Source organism: Aphidius gifuensis, linkage group LG1 (genome assembly GCF_014905175.1).
Source record: "Aphidius gifuensis isolate YNYX2018 linkage group LG1, ASM1490517v1, whole genome shotgun sequence".
NCBI lineage: Eukaryota > Metazoa > Arthropoda > Insecta > Hymenoptera > Braconidae > Aphidius > Aphidius gifuensis.
In genome coordinates this window covers 31676154-31695336 of record NC_057788.1, presented here as the reverse complement: position 1 = coordinate 31695336, position 19183 = coordinate 31676154, and the positions used below count along the sequence as shown (strand labels likewise).

General features: G+C 26.9%; 1 protein-coding gene across 2 annotated transcripts; it reads right to left on the bottom strand.

Moving 5' to 3' along the window:
- Positions 1 to 5295: 5295 nt before the first annotated feature.
- Positions 5296 to 19183, bottom strand: LOC122860497 (protein sprouty-like). 2 transcript variants are annotated; one of them, XM_044164334.1, is made up of 2 exons: positions 17338 to 19183; positions 5296 to 8064 (listed from the first exon to the last, which is right to left on the bottom strand). In XM_044164334.1, the coding sequence occupies exon 2, from the start codon at positions 7706 to 7708 to the stop codon at positions 6167 to 6169; it is 1542 nt and encodes a 513-aa protein (XP_044020269.1). In that variant the 5' UTR covers positions 7709 to 8064; positions 17338 to 19183; the 3' UTR covers positions 5296 to 6166. The 2 variants fall into 2 exon arrangements, with proteins under 2 accessions (XP_044020269.1, XP_044020270.1); XM_044164335.1 differs by lacking the exon at positions 17338 to 19183 and adding an exon at positions 10317 to 10555.

The following is a 19183-nucleotide window of genomic DNA, read 5'->3' as shown; positions in this document are numbered from 1 at the left end:
TTATTATCCAAGATGGTGCCACATAGACCAACAATTCTCATGAATTTTTTTTTGAAGAATAAATATAAAAGTAAAATAAATCTATTGAAATTATATTATGATAATAAATAATAACAGTTTCAGTACAATGTATCCTACACAGATTGTAATTTCTATGAAAAAAAATATTAAATAATAGTGTTGAACAAACAATGAAGCAGAGGATGTAATTCAAGCAGGCCGGAAGTAACCCCAAAATGGTAATATCCGCCCTACATCAGCAACACATATAAATATCTTTTTTAATTTTGTTAATTTTTTACCTCGTATATTATGCCGGAAATTAACTTATTTTTGTATCACAATGCTGCTTGTCGCAGTACTAGTAAAAATTATTTTAAAAAAATTGATTTTTAAATTATTGGATAAATTTAACCGAGAAATAATAATAAAAAAAATGCTCTAATTAAATTATTAAATAGCAATTTAAATATAGCTAAAATTTTAATTCAATTAAATATAATCAATTTAATTTTTTATAAATACGATTTATGAGCTTTTATTAATATTCGATGGAAAAAAAAAATCATCTTTGCATCTAAAAAATTTTATTTATTGTCTTTTTTTTTTTGAATTATTTATAAAATTTAAATTTTATTTTATAGTCAAGTATCTAAATTATCTAATTTTCATTGTTTTTATTATGTATAATAATTTTTTTTATTTACTTTTAATATTGAAAAAAGTTTGAGTTATCGGCCGCAGTGAAGTAACCGTGCGTTACGTCAGACATCATTCGAAATCGTTGAATTTTCGCAAAGGGATAATTTTTTTTGTAGCCAAGTTATGAATTGTAAATTTTTGCTATGAAATTCGTGTAATTTTTAAGTATAATTGTTGGGTTCATTTTATGTTATTACTTGTAGTTACTTGGCTCCAAGCTCTAAGTAAAAAATAAAAAGTATTTCAAATTTAAAATTTTTTTAATTTTATCGGTCAGTTAAATTTGGGCTAGTATTTGATATAGGAAGTTTATTTATTTATTTTTTTTGATAGTGCGTATTAATAGTAAAAAATTAATGAACAAAAAATATCTATAAATTATTTATTTATTCATCAACCCCAACCCTGATAAATAAATAATCATGAAAATTTAAAAAATATTTTTCTACACTCTGTAGCAATTTGTAGCTTCAATTATCAGCTACAAATTTAATTAAAACAATTTAAAGTTATTTACTAAAATGATATAAAAATAATAAATAATAAAATTATAAATTTATGAATGATAGTATAAATAAGACTATTGAATTTATATGATGAATAATTTTTTCAGTATAGTGTGTTGTGCTTTGGACCGGAAGTAGTTACTTGTTGCTGACACAAAAATATAATGTTTGGCAATAGTGCTTGTTATGCTTTGGTTATTAATATAGAATTTAAATTTTTCATTTAGCACATGTCTCAAAATAAAAGAAAAAAAATATATTTCATTTAATTTTTTTCATCATGTATGTAATATTTTATTTTTAATATTTTTTTCTACAAAAAGCATAATTTCTTTATGCTTTTTTTTATTATCTTAAATTTTATAATTTAAATTACATGAAAATTTTTTAATTTAATTTAATTTTTTTTATTATCTTCAAGGGCATTATTATTATAATTATTATTATCATCATTTTAAGAGCGAAAAAAAGTGAAAAAAAAAAAAACACATGACTTGAAGTGTATACATATATTTTACAATAAAAATAATATATAAATAAATAAAAAAAAAAAAAAAATTATACAGTTGTGGCAAAGAGAAAAAAAGAGAGCTATATTTCCGGTCACGTGACCAAAAAACCACGAGAAATTATTAAAGAAGGGATAAGAAATTCGCGCGCGCGCTGACGTTTGCTTATTTTTATTTCTTTTTTATTCTTAGCCCATCGCATCCGCTACTTAATAACTTTTCTTATTTTTTAAAAAATTCAATATGCATTATACAAAACTCAAAAAAAACATTAACCAAAAAAAAACCAAATAATAATAACATATTATTAAGCAAGTGTTTTTTGATATACACAGGTGAAATTTTAAAATGTTGACATCAAATTCCCCCAAGAGTCTGTGTGTGTGTGTGTGATGGTCCATATATATCTTAATAATTTCCGGTAATAAAATTTATAATAGAAATAAAAAATAAATAATTTTATACTCCAAGTAAATTATGTACTTGATAATTTTGAGTCATTAAATTATTTATTTAAATTTAAAAAAAAAAAAAAATATCAAAAGTTTTAATAATTTTTATTTTTTTTATTAAATATTTATTTATTATTATTCTTGGAAATGTAATAATCATTGAGATCGTCGACAAGAATGATTTATAGTTAATAAAAATAAAAAAAAATAAAAAATACAATAGTTTGCATTGTCGTTGATGTTGACTGCAGTCTGCAGCATCCCGGACACATTGCACACGAAGAAATCGGACAATCGTCTCGGTTATTCGAAGAATAACATTTCCGCGAAGTCTTACCCCCCTCTTTTCTTCATTTATTTATTATTATTATTTATATATACTGGTTACTTCACGACATGAACAGCCTCTGCTTCATCATAAACACATCAAATATATTTTATCAATTTTATCCTGAATTGAAATTACATTGCTCATATCATTTGCAAATTCAAATTATTATAAAAAATCAAAAAGCTCCATTGAATCATTGAATTATTAAATTATTTTTGAGCTTTTAAATTTATCCCATTGTTATGTTATTTTTTTTTTAATATTAAATTTACAACAAAACAATTCTTAGAGTGTCGAAATTTCGAAAAATATAAATGTTATTTAAATGATAATAAAATGAAATAAAAATATATTTTTCAACGAGTTAATAAATTGTAAAATAAAAAATGATAAAAAAAAAAAAAAAAGGGGGATCTCAGAGCTACATGTTGTGTAGTTTGAAACCAGCATTAGATTCATTCTCGTCTCGGGCGGATGCGGCCCGCTCGCCTAACTGGCATTTCCGCTTTTTTTTTTTTATTTTTTATTTTTTATAATATCTCTCTTTAACTCATTGAAAAAAGCACGATATGTATTATATAGCTTTACGTATGTATATATCCTTTTCTATAACGAGTCAACACACTGTGTATTATTTCCCCTACCATGTCTCACGGTCTGTCGCTTTTTTTTAATTTTTTATTATATATATATATATTTTTTTTTTTTTTATTTTCAATTCCCCTCTTCTTCAAGCACAAGTTGGATTGAACATCGTGCCACGTCACATCCGTTCTCAGCCCTGGTGTGTGTATCATTCGCTCTTCTCTCTTTTTGCTGCTTTTTTTTTTGCTACTCACTTGCAAATAAAACCAAACGCCTTTATTTCATCAGTATCCATCCTATAATATTCCTAAATAATTTTATAAATCATTTTTATCAATTTTTACAATGCATTTTTCATTAATTATTAATAATATTTTATTAAAATGCAAAAAAATAATTATATTTTGCTGAAAAATGATCAAATTATTAATTTAAAAATAATTTTCTATTAATTTAATAAAATTAAATAACAAGCAATTTGTTGTTAAAATAAATAAATAAAAAAAAAAAAGAAAGACAGTAAAATTTTAATTAACCAGATTTTAAAATGCGTACAACGACCCTGAATTGCTGTAAATTGATGAAACGACGGTGTATTTCCTGATGAAACTCGACATCAAGGGGGGAATAAAAATAATGAAAAAAAGGGTTGAAAATAGTATAATAAAAGTAATAAATTTATTAAATAATAATTCACTGGTTGTCTTGTGAATTACTGTGTATCCTTTCTCAGTCAATCATCATGCCACCGCATGTGCTTGGTGCTGTAACATTTCGACTAGAAAAAATTATTAAACAATTAAATTTCAAATAAAAAAATATAAACAATATCTTTTTTTTTTTTTTTTTTTTTAATTGATTATTCAAATATATATTTACAAGACATATACAGAGCGTGTAGGCTTAAACGTATACGTGAAGGGTGTGTTTTTTAAATTTAAAATTTTTTTTTTTCATAGATTCTTTCATTCAACGAGTCTCGTTTTATTTTTTTTTTTTAATTTAAATTAATGTAGTTTGTATTGTTTTTTAATATTTATTTTTTTTCATTTTTTTTTATTTTTTATTCCTTTATCTATTTCAGTTATGTAGAGAGTTATCTGCATGTCAAAAAAATAAAATAAAAATTAGACAAATCAAATACAATATATATATTTTTTTTATTTTTTTTTTTGCATCTCATAGTACATAGCTCGATTCACTTCATTCATTGCAATAACAATTTTTTCATTTACTCATTCACTCATAATCTTGTTGAATTTTTAATTAATTTCATATTATTTTTTTTTTCTTTAATATTATCATTATATTTTGTATGAACATGTAGTCATTCAAGAAGTTTTTTTTATTTCAAAATTCTTCAATTTGCCTATGGGACGTTACGTTTATCTATTTTTATTTTTTCTGGTTATATTTTGTTTTTTTTTTTCATTTTAAATATGACATTACTTATTATTTCTTCTATTCATTTTTATGTGTGCATGCAAATTATTTTCCAATATATATATTTATAATATCTGTGTGTTTTTTTTTTCATAAATTAAAATATATTTCTGGCTCGAGGCAATTTAAAATACGTCCCGAATTAAATGACAAATTAACAAGTATATTATTTAATGCACACATACATACACAAGCTTTTGTTGTTTATTAAATTTTTAATAAATTATAATTAAAGAAATTTAATAATTCATAAAATGGCGATACCACGTGCAAGAAGAAACGAGTATCTTGGCTTGTCCCTCTTGTTTTTTATTTTTTTTTTTTTATTAAATTTAAGCGAGAATAATAAAAGAAATAATAATAATATATAATAATATATAATAATAATAACATATAATAATAATTATAATTATAATAATAATAAACTAATAATAAAATAATAGAAAATAAAGCAAAGTAAATGTCGAGAGGGACAGGCGTTGTGTGTTCTCGTTTCCCCACGTCGACGAAACGTTCACAAGACTAGATAATACTGGAAAGAAAATTAATAAAGTCAAAATATCCAACACCTTTTTTTTAAAAAAAAAAAAAGAAAATTAATAATTATTATTTTAAAAATTAATTTTCTTTTTTTTTTTTTTTTCAATGATGCGTGATAAATTTATCATTATATTTAAAATTCTAATGAATATTATTATATTTTTTTTTTTTTTTAATCTTTTTTATTCATTTTTTTAAAAAAATGTTTAAATAATTTTATACAATAATTTTTTTTTTTTTTTTTTTCATGGATATTTTTATTTTATTATTTTTTAAATTTCATTTCTACCTCGAGCCTGCCTCGGTCTTATACAATAAATCGCGATGACGCCCACGAATAAATTAAACTGTAGAAAAGTTTTTTTTTTTTTTTTTTTGTTTCTTTATACAAATGTAATATATGTTGAATTTTTTTGCTTGAAATTTTCATGAATTTTTAAATATTTTACGGTTTTTTTTTTTTTTTATTAATTTTATTACTTGCATCGATATAATTGTGTGTTATATATTTTTAATATATATTTATGTCGTTATCTATGCATTTTAATTAAAAAAAAAATCAAATTCTATAATTGTGTTTGTGTGTTTGTGTTTAGTATTTAGTATTTAGTATTGATTTAAAAAAAAAAACGTTGCGATTGTAATTAATTTTCTTTTTCTATTATACATAACAATAAATAAATATAATATTTTATATAATAAAAAAAAAAAAGAAAAAAAAAGAAAAGCCACTTTTTGATATATTAAATGTTTTTATAGTCCTTTCATGTTTAATATTTATCTTAAATGCAATTCTTGTACTAATTGCGATGCACTCAAATCAAATATCTCATTTTTTATTTTTTAAATAAAAATTGTCTTTAAAATACACACATTATTATTTTTTTAAAATATACATATATATTTTTTTTTCCATTTTCTCACTCAACTCACTTTGGTACTCCTTATAAGACAACACTTGGAACTTTCAAAAAAAAAATAAAAATAATAATAATAATAATATATATTTGCACATATGAAATACATGATAATATATAAAATAAAATAAAAAATAATAATGGTAATAATAATAATGATAATGAGTCATGAAAATATTGCTCACAACTCTGGTGTGACTGGATCAAGTAATCTTTTTTCAGTATCCCTTGAATCTCGTGAAACAAGTAGTGATGAATTACCACCACCACCACCACCAGAACCAACACCCTGATGTCTAATGCTTGGATCACATCTGCAACCTTGAGCAGCATGTTTAGCATAACAAGTTTCACAAAGTGTAACACAACCCTTTAATGGCCAATAACATAATAAACATGGTAATACCATTGTTAATGCAGCAAGACATGCCCATCTTGTTGTTTTACGTGAACCAGAACATGAACATGGCTCATCAGCACAACTACCATCAACTTCAATATCACCACTACCATTTATATTATTATTTGCACTACTACTACCACTATTACCACCACCACCAATACCAGCATCAGCACAATGATAAAATAAACCTTTAACACAACATAAACATGATGCATAATCAAGTGCTGTTTCAGCTGAACAAAAACATGAATTATCACATAACCAACGTGATGGTAATGGTGGTGCTTCACGACATGATTCACATTTACATTTACCACAATAATCACACATTATTGATAGACTAGGATCATTAAAACGTAAACCATTTATTGAACTTGAACCAAGTGTATTTGATGGTTCCTTGGTAAATGATACTGGCTGTTTTGTTACTGGTTGACTACTTGATAATGATGATGATTGTAATAATATTTGATTTCTTCTTGTTGTATTTTTTATTCTTTTATCATTACTTGTTTGTTGTTGTTGTAATTGTTGTTGTTGTCTTTGTAAATTTTGTTGTTGTTGTTGTTGCTGATGATGTTGATTTTGTAATTGTTGTAATTGATGATGATGATGTTGATGATGATTATTATTATGATGTAATCTTCTATCATTTTTTGGACATTTTTGATTTGTTGATGGTGTTGGTTGTCTAAATGGTGTTTCAACATATTCATTAACAACTCTTTCACCATCTGGTCTTGGTACAGTTAATGTAACTTCACCAACTGTTGTTCTACTATTATTATTAGAATTAGAATTAGAATTACTACTATTACTATTACTACTATTATTATTATTATTGGTATTATTATTATTATTATTATTTATTCTTGATAATGATGATGTTGTTGTTGGTGTTGTTGCTAACGACGACAATATACTATTGTCATTTAAAGAATTGGTTGTTGTTATTGGTGTTATTCTTGAACGAAAACTACTTGATGTTGATAATGGTGTTAATGGTGCTGTTAGTGGTGCAATTGTTGATATTATTGGTGTTGTATCAATCAATCTTGGTGGTGGTAATGGACGTGTATGATCATGTCCATGTACACGTGGAATATTTGATGATGAACCATTGGAAGCCAATGATGGCGACCTTGACGGTTGTATTGTTCCATTAAATGACATTGGTGATGTATTACTACTACCTCTTAATTCAATACGTTCAGACCAAATTCTGTTGTTACCAATCGATACCTGTCGATCTTGTTGATTTTGGTTACGTTGACTAAATGTTGGAGTTGTAAGACCTGAGGTTTGTGTACCACTGACCATTGATGGAATTGGTGGTGGATTTTTATGGGATGTCGATGTTGATGTGTTGTTGTTGATATTTTGTTCAGCCCATTGTTTATCAATTGTACTTGTCGATGATGATGTGGATGAAGATGATGATGATGATGATGAAGACGTTGATGGTGATGATGATGAAAATTTTGATGTGGAAGAATTGTTTGTTGTTGTTGTTGGTGGTGTTGTTGCTGCTGCTGCTGCTGCTGCTGTTGTTGATGATGATGATGGTGATCGCACTGCCCATCCAGCACGAGGTGGCAATACTCTTGACTGCAACAATGATCCATTTGAGTTGTTGCGGCCGCTTCCCGCCCTCGCAATGCGCGTTTCATCCCCACCTGAAAATACAACATTTAATTATTTATTTATTTTCATATATATCAACATGAAATATTATTCGGCAAATTTAATTTCCATCTATTTTAGTCAGTCAGTTACAATCTATTATTGTTCATTATATACAAAAATAAATTGGCATGTACCATTTAACATTCAAGACAAACATCCCACGTTAAATCAATTTTTTTTAAATTAAATATAGTGATATTATAAATTGATAAATTTCAACTATTTTTATTTAAAAAAGTATATATATAAATTCTGAGAAATAAATAAAGGAAGGAAGGAAGGAACTTGGAGATCTTTTGGTCGAGTGTAGGTGCTTCAGGTAAAAGGCAAGAATGTATGCTAGCTACGAGGGTGTCCTTTCACAATATCCCTATTTTATTTTTTATATTATATTTCTTTTTAAATCCAAGAAAACCAAAAAAGGCATAGCCATATATGTAGTAAAATAAAAAAAAAAAAAAAAGCCGCCCCGACAGGTAAAGTCAGAGAGAGCATCCGCCTGGCTTGAATGAGATTTCTCGAAAATTTAGACAGATGCTTGCAAATGCTCCCCTCAAAAAAATAATAATAATAATAATAATCAAAAATAAAAATGCCAAAGGATGAAGGAAGATTGGAGGATTGAATAAAGAACAACAGATGGTTATATATATATGCACAAGTCTCGATACCGTTTTAGAAGTTTCTATTCTAGGGATATCCTGACTACTCATTGTGTTTTTTTTTTTTTTTTTTTTTTTTTCATAGCACCCAGCCACTTCAGGTAAAATCATCAAGGAAAATCTTCAAGATATTTGTTTTCTTTTTTTTTCAGAATTTTCCAATACACATAATAGACCACAAATATAAAAGAATAAAAATGAAGAACAAGATGACGATGATGACGAAGAATATAAAAAGATAAAATTGAGTCAGCAAATGATGAACCAAAAAAAATATATATGTGTATGCGTGTATTTAAAAAAGAAAGAAATAAATAAAAAGAAAGAAAGAAAGAAAAAAAATGGAAATAAAAGGTCGAGGAGACATACACAGTTTATCTGATGGCAATCACAGTTGTACACATGTGGGTTGGGTTATACTCTGGCGTTTTTCAAATGCCTTTTATTTCTATTAACGTCGGGTCTTTATCACATTGAGAATATAAACGTCTTCGCTCTGTGTGTATATACACAAGTAAGTCTATCTCACTCGCTGTACATTTACTTCCAAGTGAAGAGGGTTTTTCTGTGGACGACGACGACGATGATGATGATGATGGTGATGGTGGGCGCCTTAATCGTGGGCGTCGCGGTGCTCCAAGGCGCCCACTCTGTTTCACCCACGCGACTTTATATAGCAACATTCATATATATGTATTATGTACATTTAAACGTGTTTATAATCCAAGCATTAACTTTAAAATGAAGAAAAAAATATTTCAATACATGTTTGTATGTGTGTAATAATATTTTGTGGCTGTGTTAGCGCGTTGAGGCCTACTTTCATCGTCGACATCGCCACAAGAGTTTCAAATCTTTCTTCAACTCTCCAAAGCAATGAAGCAATTTTTTTTTTTTTTTTTTATTTTTTATAAATTATTACTAATTTTTTTTTTGATATATTGAAAAAGCACAAAAATTTACGAAAAATATATCAATTTATAATATGAAAATTATATTTGCAGAGTTGAATAAATAAATAAATAAATATAATATTTAAAAATACGACTAGCGGTAGGTGGCGGCGGTGGCGACGAGGGGGAAATTTGAAACAAGCGTACCATTCAGACTAAAAGTTTTGTTGAACGAATGGAATGTGGCTATCGTGGCTGCGCGCATACAAGCGATTGCCACAGGTCAGAACCTTCAGTGTTCAGTCACTATATCCGACGCCAACACGATACGGCTAAATTTTCAAATTGATACGAATTATGTGGGAAATAAAATAAATTGAAAAAACAATTAACACACACACATACATACATACAAACACATTTGAATTTAATTATTTATACTTTTTTCAATTCAAAAAATATTATTAGCAATTTATTGTGGAATTTTTTGAAGAATTTTTCTACGGAATCGAAACTTTTAGGCAAAAATTGAGCAAAGAAGAATGAAAAAAAAAAAAAATGTTCAAGAGATATGGAACACACAGACACGCACACACACATGAGAGTTGTCGATAAAATACTTGAAAATTTAATAATAAACAGGAAATGATGTAAAAAAAAAAAATTGCAAAATAAATAATAATGTACCCGCAGGATGTTGTCTTCCCACGGAAGTATTCCCGTCTGTCTCCAGCACTGCTAGTCACCACCACCGGTTTAATCACCGGCGTAACAACACACCGATTCACCAAAAAATCGTAACACTCAATAATTAACACACATAAAAATAATAATCCTCATTACTTTGATAATTTTGTTATATAAATTCACTAGTTTTTTTTATATTTTTAATCCAAATTGATGAGTTGTTCGATGATGATGATTTTATGAACTTTTTATTTAAAAAAAAAAAAACACTGATAATTTATTTATTTAAAAAATTTATCAATGAAATATCACAATAATCAATTATTATTTGCATTAATTGCAAAAATTTATGATTTCGATTCAGCAAATATTTCATACTTTTATATTTAAATACAAAAATAGCTATTTAGCAATTATTATAGAAAAAAAAATAGTACAACAAAAAAATAATCTTAAAAGATTATTAACTTTTTCAAAAATTTTTTAAGCTAATGCGCGCGCATCGGCCGTCGGCAAACGACTGAATCGTCAAGATCCGACGTTCATTGGATGCCGGATGCTTGATCAAGACAAAGTGGGAGATAAAAAAAAAGAAAAATAAAGTGGGAGTAAAAAAAAGGAGAGAGAGATGGAATATATAAATGAAATAAAAAAAAAAAAAAAAAAAAAAAGGGGGAAACTGCTTCTATGTAGTCAGACACACACAAAACAAACCGTCGTCGACGTCGTCGTGGTCGTCGTCGTCGTTTCTCCTACCATAAATATTTCTACTGAATCTAGTTAACGTGGGAACGACGAGATGCGACTAGTTGTAGAACAAAGACGACATCTGGTGGTATCAAGGCAATACCGACTTTTGCCTCGGGCTTTTTATGAATGGATGGAAGCTATCATTGAAGTTTCGATTGAATGGAAACATCACGCGCTCTCTATTCGCAATAACCGCCATCATTTTTAAGCGGGAATTTTCAAATTATTATAATTTAATTTACATACAAAATTGTCATTTACATTTTTTTTTATTTTTATTTATTGTTTATTGACTTGTTATTTATTTATTTATCAAAATTATCATTATAATTAATTGCAAAGATAAGTAAAAAAATTCTATTTAATTTCCTCATTTATTTAAAAATTCTGTATAATTAAAGTTTAATTTAATTTTAATTAAGTACAAAAAGAGAAAAAAAAAAAACTATATTTTGACTGGCAATGTCATTTATATCAATGCTTCCGTATCACATTATAGATTTACGAAATCGATGGCAGATAACCCGTCGATAAAAATAACACTCCAAGTGTTGAATGTGATAATTTTTTTATTTTTTTCTTTCCACTTAATACACATATTATACATATGTGTCTGTAAATATTTCTCATTTATTTTATATATATATATATCCACACATCTCATTTAAAATACAAAAATAACAACTCATCCATGCACTGTAATTTTTAATTATACTTTTAACTCGATTAAATTTTTATTCTCAAATAAAACCTAATAAAAGCTTATAAAAAGCTCCATAAATATATATATATATACATCAACTAAAAGATGTAAGATATAAATAAATATATAAACTTTTTTAGTAAAATAAAAATTTCAGTTGGAAAAAAAAATGAAAAAAGATGGGACAGTTGTTGTAGTAGTAGAGTTAAATACTATATATAATATACACTTGAACAAAGTGTATTTAAACATATAAGGTATATTATTATTTAAAAAAAAAAAGGAGATGTAACGAGTCAATGTTTTTAGGTCTGTTTAATGTAACAAGGCCCCCAGGAAGGTCGACTGCCTTTACTTCTACTTGTTCTTCTTCTTCTACTTGTATATTTCTTTGGTCTTCTTGATGGTCTTCTTCTGGCTGGTGCTTTTTTTTTTTTTTTTTATTCTGGGACCAATTTTATATATGGCTGTAATATACAACACAGTGTTATATACCTACTCAAACCCAGGTAAAATACATTTATCTCTCTCAATCTTTTCTTTACCCTCCACTATTTTTTTTTTATTTTCTTCTACCTCCTACTTTTCAATCGTGTCAATATACTTTGCGCACTTACTCGCGTACCAACATTATTATTATCATTTCTGTTAAGCTAAATATTTTTTAAATAAATATCAAATATAAGCAAGTTTTTCATTTTAATTAGCTTTGCTTTGATTATTTTATATTCATTCATTCATAAATTTATTATTGTATCTTTGTATGATGATGATAATTTATTTTTTGTTATCGCAATTATCTTATTGATATTGTTATTGTTATTGAAAAATAATAAATGACATATATAGATGCTTAGCTGACTTGAGGTTACAATAACAAGTAAACTGCTAAAGTCATCATCTCAATCCAGTTGAGATATCCCGCAAGTAAATATGATACAAAAATAGTAATTTGAGTAGAAAAATAAACTAAAACGTATGCATTTTATATTGAATATATAAAGTAAATATTATATTTTAAAATACTGATTAATTAATTATTTATTAATAACAAATAATGTTAAAAAAACTTTCAGGATTTAACAAGCGAAATAAAATTGCAAAAAAAGGTTTTTGTAATGTACGTTGTGAAAACGTTGACCTCACTTGAGCAAGTATTAATTTTTCATCTTTGTCTTTCACTTTTTCGTTCGACAATTGCTATTTCTTTTTATCATTCGTCTGACACTAACAGCAACTACTACTACTGCTGCTGCTGCTGCTACTACTGATCATACTACTGGTTATAAAAACAACTAGAATAATTTTGCAACAGCAGCAGAAAATATATATCTACAGGAAATTAAATCAGTAGCTTTGACTCAACAGTTTCTTCAACTTAATTATTATTAACATTTGCAATATTATATAAAAATTAAAAGTAAAAATAAAAAAATGATTTTTTTTGGACATCTGGTGCAAAGATTCATTGCGTGGGGGATTTACCCTTTAAAAAAATGAAATAAAAATTCTCTTTTATCTCAACAATCTCAATATTTTTTTAAAAATATTTTTCAAGACAGATGTTATATATATATACAGCACAGACGATCTCTTGAGATCGTTAACACCAAGACCCTCACTCATTCTAAGATATTGACCAAACTCCAAATGCAAACATCATAAAAATATATAATAATAATTATTATTATTTTGATGTGATTCGTTGGTTAGTTTGGTCGTTTATTCGTTGATTCGTTGGCTAGCTCATAAATAAAATATATTAATAATATAACAAGAGTAAATGTCGATTGATGGGGATGATGCATCAAAGAATGCATTTAAATTTTACGAAAAAATAAATAAAATTTATATGAATAAACTGCAAATAAAATGAATATATAAAAAAAAAAAAAAAAAAATGTATATGTAGAGGAAGGATGCCCCGCTGTTTTACGGGTTGACCACGAGAGCTCAGCTGGTTTCTTTATATTACCTCGAGTGCCATGTCCAATACAAGTGGTGATGGTGGTGGAGGAGCCGGAGATAGAAAGGAATAATAAAAATGGATAAAAAAAAAAAAAAAAATAATGTAAAATAAGAAAAAGGTTAGGGCCCCCGCGATCCCAAAGAAATAAAAAAATTCAAAAAAAGATAGAAGGTGAAGAAGCTGCGAGCAGAGAAACGAAAGATTCAAAAAAAAAAAAAAATTAATTTTATCTCGCTCTTGTCTTCTTGGTTGTGAAGAAGGTTCATTTTAAATTTTTTTTTTTTTATATATATTTTTTTCTTCATCTTGTACGCAATGTGACAGCGAGATTCCAGTCAGTGGCGACCTGTTGGTGGTTGTTGCTTGCTTGGCTCCCGCAGTTACGCGTTTTCTATCATATACATTCACAAATACCTTACAACACACTCATGTACACACACACAATAATATTGAGTGAACGTGAATGAACGTTGCATATATATACACAGCCATATACTATCTTATTTTCTCATTTTAAACATCATTTTTTTTTTTTTTTATCCACTCACAACTTTGATATACTCCAAACGAATGGAAAAAAAAAATGAGTAAAACGAAACACTAAGAAAAATATAATAATAATAATGAATAAATAAAAAAAAAAAAATATAAAAAAATTCCAGTAAATATACTGAACATGTAAAGGCAAACTTGCCACGATGCTTGGTGTTTTTTTTTTTTTATTTTTTTTCTTATTTACTTGCGGATTTGTGCAGAGTGCAAGTACGATGTAAAAATAAAAAAAAAGAGATTGCAAAAGAACGGCGTCAACCATGTATATATATAGCAGTAAAGAATAAAAAAAAAAAAAGATGAGAGAGAAGAGGAGAGAGAGGAGAGACAGCGAGAATTGTGCAAAAGCATACTTGTCTTGGTTGAAGAATTGAAGACATTGAATCAACAAATATCAAGATATATATTAAATAACAACTAAAATTATTATCAAAAAGACTTGAAATAATATGTCATTTGATTTATCCAAATGATATTTTTAAATATTTAAATATTGTATTTATATGTTATATATATATAGCTAAATTGACATTATTTTTGTGACTATAATTTTTAGGGTTGTTGAAGTGGAATTGGGTAAATTTATATTGGATGTTGCACTTGAGGGTATGCAAAAGTGGACAGGAAATTTTGAGATTCAGTAAAAGAGGGATTGAGGTGATGATGATGATGATAATCATGAAGAGGAGGATGATGATGATGATGATGGGGTGAGGGACACGCAACACCGGATATCCTCCAGACACTATTCATACGACGATGTGTTTGTGTGTGGCTACTTTTTTAACAACCCTTTTATTTATTTTCTATTTATTATTTTTCAACAAATTGATTGATTTATTGTTTATTATTATATATTTTTAGATGATTCATTGACTAACAAATTTTATTCATCAAATTTAATGCTAAAAAATAATTGATTAAATGATCACATGATTATAAATCATTTCAACAATTATTATAATAAACAAATATTGTAATTAAAATGAATAAAAATTCCAGTAACTCCAGTGAAAAGAAAAAGTGTAAATATTTAATTTTATAAATACAAAAATAATTAATTTATTCATTTTATTTATATAAAATTGAAATAAATAATGTTATTTTTCATTGAAGAGAATATTTAAATGTGTATTTAAAGTTGGCAAAGACATCAGGTAACTGACTCTTGGTCATAGTGTATATTTAAATGATTTTTCTGTTGAAAATATCAAATAAAAAATGTAAATTTTAATAATCCATCTCTTTCTAATTTTGATTTGAATATATAAAATTTGTTTAAAACTGACCCTCGGTTATATATTTTGATGGAATGTTGATGCCATATGGCAGGGACTCTGTCGTCCACCCACCTAATCCACCCACCCACCCACTCACCAGGTCGTCCATTCTTTCATCCTACACGAATAATGACAAACAAAGATAGATATTTAAAAAAGAAAGGTATATTCAAAGCCAGCAAACAAGTATACACATCAACCAATATAAAGAAGATAAAAAAAAACGAAAAAAAAAAAAAAATTGAGAGAAATACAACGAGACCCACAGAGGAGACATAAGATGAGGCTAAGACTCCGCGGTCTTGTCACACCACTTGGCACGCATACCATGAAAAAAATCTATTTTAAGATGCAACCAAGAAAACTTATCGTGTGAGAGCAAGAACAAGAACAAGAATAAAAAATATTGTATATTTATTTCTCGTCGTTTATCCTAAATTACCACACGGTAAATGTTGATTTAATTTTTGAAAAAAAATAATTAGCAAAATTTGAAATTGTCTTTGGCATTTTTATAATTAAATATAGCTGAATAGAAAAAATAAAATAATTATATAAATAGGATCAATGTGATCTTACATCAAGTTAAATATTTAAAAACGAAAAAAAAAAAATAAAAAAAAGAGTTGTATAGAAAATGGATAGACCGGATATGACGTGACAACACATAATGATGAATGTAGATCGTGCTCTTTGGGTGTTGGCAGTTGAAAAAAAAAAAAAATTAAAAATTAAAAAATGCAAAGTAAGGTGGAGGGGCAATGAGATAACGGACTTGGCAAACAAAGATAGCTAAACTTTGCTTCTCTCGTTTCCAATTGATATATACAATTATAATATTATTATTATACTTTTAATATAATAAATATAATTTTTTTTTTTTTTGTATAAATAATAATGTGGATGCATTTTAAAAATAAAACATGTACTTGCAGATAATAATATTTAAAATAATTGTCAATGTAAAAATAAAATAAATTTGTTTTTTTACAACTTTCGATTTTTAAATTGTTTTTTTTTATTTTAAATTAAATATTAAGTTTATTAAATTAGGCGCATGCGTTAAATGTGTAAAAACAAGTATCTTGTCTTGAGTTTCATTCATGCGACCGACACGTTTTTTGTCCCCTTTCCCATCTACCCCGGGGACAACCCCTTCTGCTCGACATGTGCCTTGCGTGCGCAATTCACATAATCTACCTGTATATATAATATATATATTAATTTCTATTCTAATAAAAAAAAATGCAACCTATACAAATTAAGTAATTATAAATAATTTTTATATTTTCAACTTGGGCTCCATTTTTCTCTCTCAATAATGAGAATGCATACTTATCATATATATATTATGAAAATTTCACAAAATAAAATATGTGTAGGCTACGAGAACGGAAGCAAAGTTGGATCGCCCCCATAAACTTTCTCGTAGCTTTCTATCTTGAATGTGTGTGTATTATTTTTACCTTAAAGTCGTTTCATTCATTGCTTTTGACTACCGTGTTAACACGACATAATATCCCCCCTTTAAATAGATGATTTTTTTTCTAAATAATCAACTCAATTTAACAATGAAAAGCAAATAAACAACAAATTATTGCTATCATATTTCTATATAGGATTAATTTATTTGATTAAATTAAAAAATTATCTAAAATTGATTAGTAAATAATCAATGGCTAATTGGATATTCATTAATAATATTATTTATAATTTTTAATATTACTTTAATCAATTAAATATTTAATGATGATGATTATCTCTTACCGTTTCGACTTGGTGGCCTAGGTGGCGCAGGATAATTTGGCGGCGCAAACGATTGGGGTGGCGGCGTTTTTTTAATTTGATTATTCACGACAAAATTAGATAAATGATTATTTGTATTTTTATTATTATCAATAGCTGCCACCCCAATACTCCTTAGGGTTGCTGTACTCAATTCGTTATTTGGCGGCCAAGGTGGGCGCCGCGGGGGCAGCGCCGGTGGCGGGGGACAGTCCAAGGTATCCACACTTTTACACTTTTAATTCACTACCACTAAATTAATATAATCCACTTGATTTTTTTTTTTTTTTGCTTTTAGCAATAATATATAATTTAAACTTGTGAAAACACTATTTCTTTTATCTTATTTTCTATTAAATTTATTTATAATAATAATAATTCAGCTTGTTCTTCGTCTTCTTCGTTTACGTATTATTTTATGTATATTTGTAATAATTGTTTTACCCACCGGGAGACGATCGGTACGCGCAGCGCATGAACGCGCCGCGCACCACGCGATAATCCCGAGGCGGCTCCTCGAGCCCCGTTGTTGAGCCACGATAAATTCTTCGGGGATTAACACAATTACCAATATCAAATCGAAGAGTTATTCCTTTTTTTTTTTTCAAATAATTCAATAAACAAAACAAATTTAATTCAAATAAAAAAAAAAAAGTAAAAATTCCACTCACACTTGTGTTTTTCTCTCGACAAATAATTACTCACTTTTAACAAAAAAAAAAAAAAAATTAATTTTCAATAATTATTATATTATTAATAATAATTTGACACTTTTTTTTTTAAATTAATAAATAAATCCACTTTTACACGCACATGTATTTAAAATAATTTATTAAACACAGTCACTGATGCTTTTGTGAGAGAGAGGAGAGATGATTGTATCATTTCTCATCATCGTCATCAACATCATGATCATGATGATGATTGTAGTAGTGTAGTAGTAGTAGTAGTCGTAGTAGAAGTAGTAGTAGTAGTAGTAAGAGTAGGAGTAGGAGTAATAGTAGTAAGTGGTGTTGTTGTAGTCGTACTATATGGCAGTATATTTTGTATTGTTGTTGTTGTTGTTGTTGTTATTGTTGTTGTACTAATTAATATATTATCTTGCCCCTATCAATCCAATAAATTTATATATAAATTTATAAATCCCACACTTGGTTATTTATAAACACTTTTATTAACTTTCTTTATTTAAAAAACAAAAAAAAATTATTTTTGGCTCCAAAATTAATAATCACTAAATTTATATACCATTTTTTTTTTTAAATAAAATTATAATAATAACTTTTTTTTCTTTAAATATCCATAGCACTTTTTTTTTTTTTTTTTTAAATTATTATTATTATTTATTAACACTCGTTTGGTAAGAGAGTTTAAATAATATCTTGAATTCGTTGAACTACGTGACTCGTCGTTGTGTTTGATTCAACAAATATAATATTACCATTAACAACAAAAAATAAATAAAAAATTTAATTTTGATAATAAATAATGTTTTTTTGTGATAATAAAAATTAAAAACATTGACAATTAATTAATTAAATACGTTTTGTATTAAATAGCAATAATAATAACAATAATAATTGTGTAAAAAAAGAGAAAAAATATATATTTTTTTTAAAAACGAGTAATTTAAAATGAGACCGATCGAGATCATGCGGGTTCTCTTCGCTCACTGGTCCGCTAGTCGCATTCGTGGCTTGCCACTGGTACCCCCACTTGTCGTTGACTGTATCCGTTTACCATTCTTCCCTCTCTCTTTTCGTCTCTCCCGTCTCGCCGTCATCATCATCATCATCACGACATGAGCCAATGTAATCTGCGCATGCGC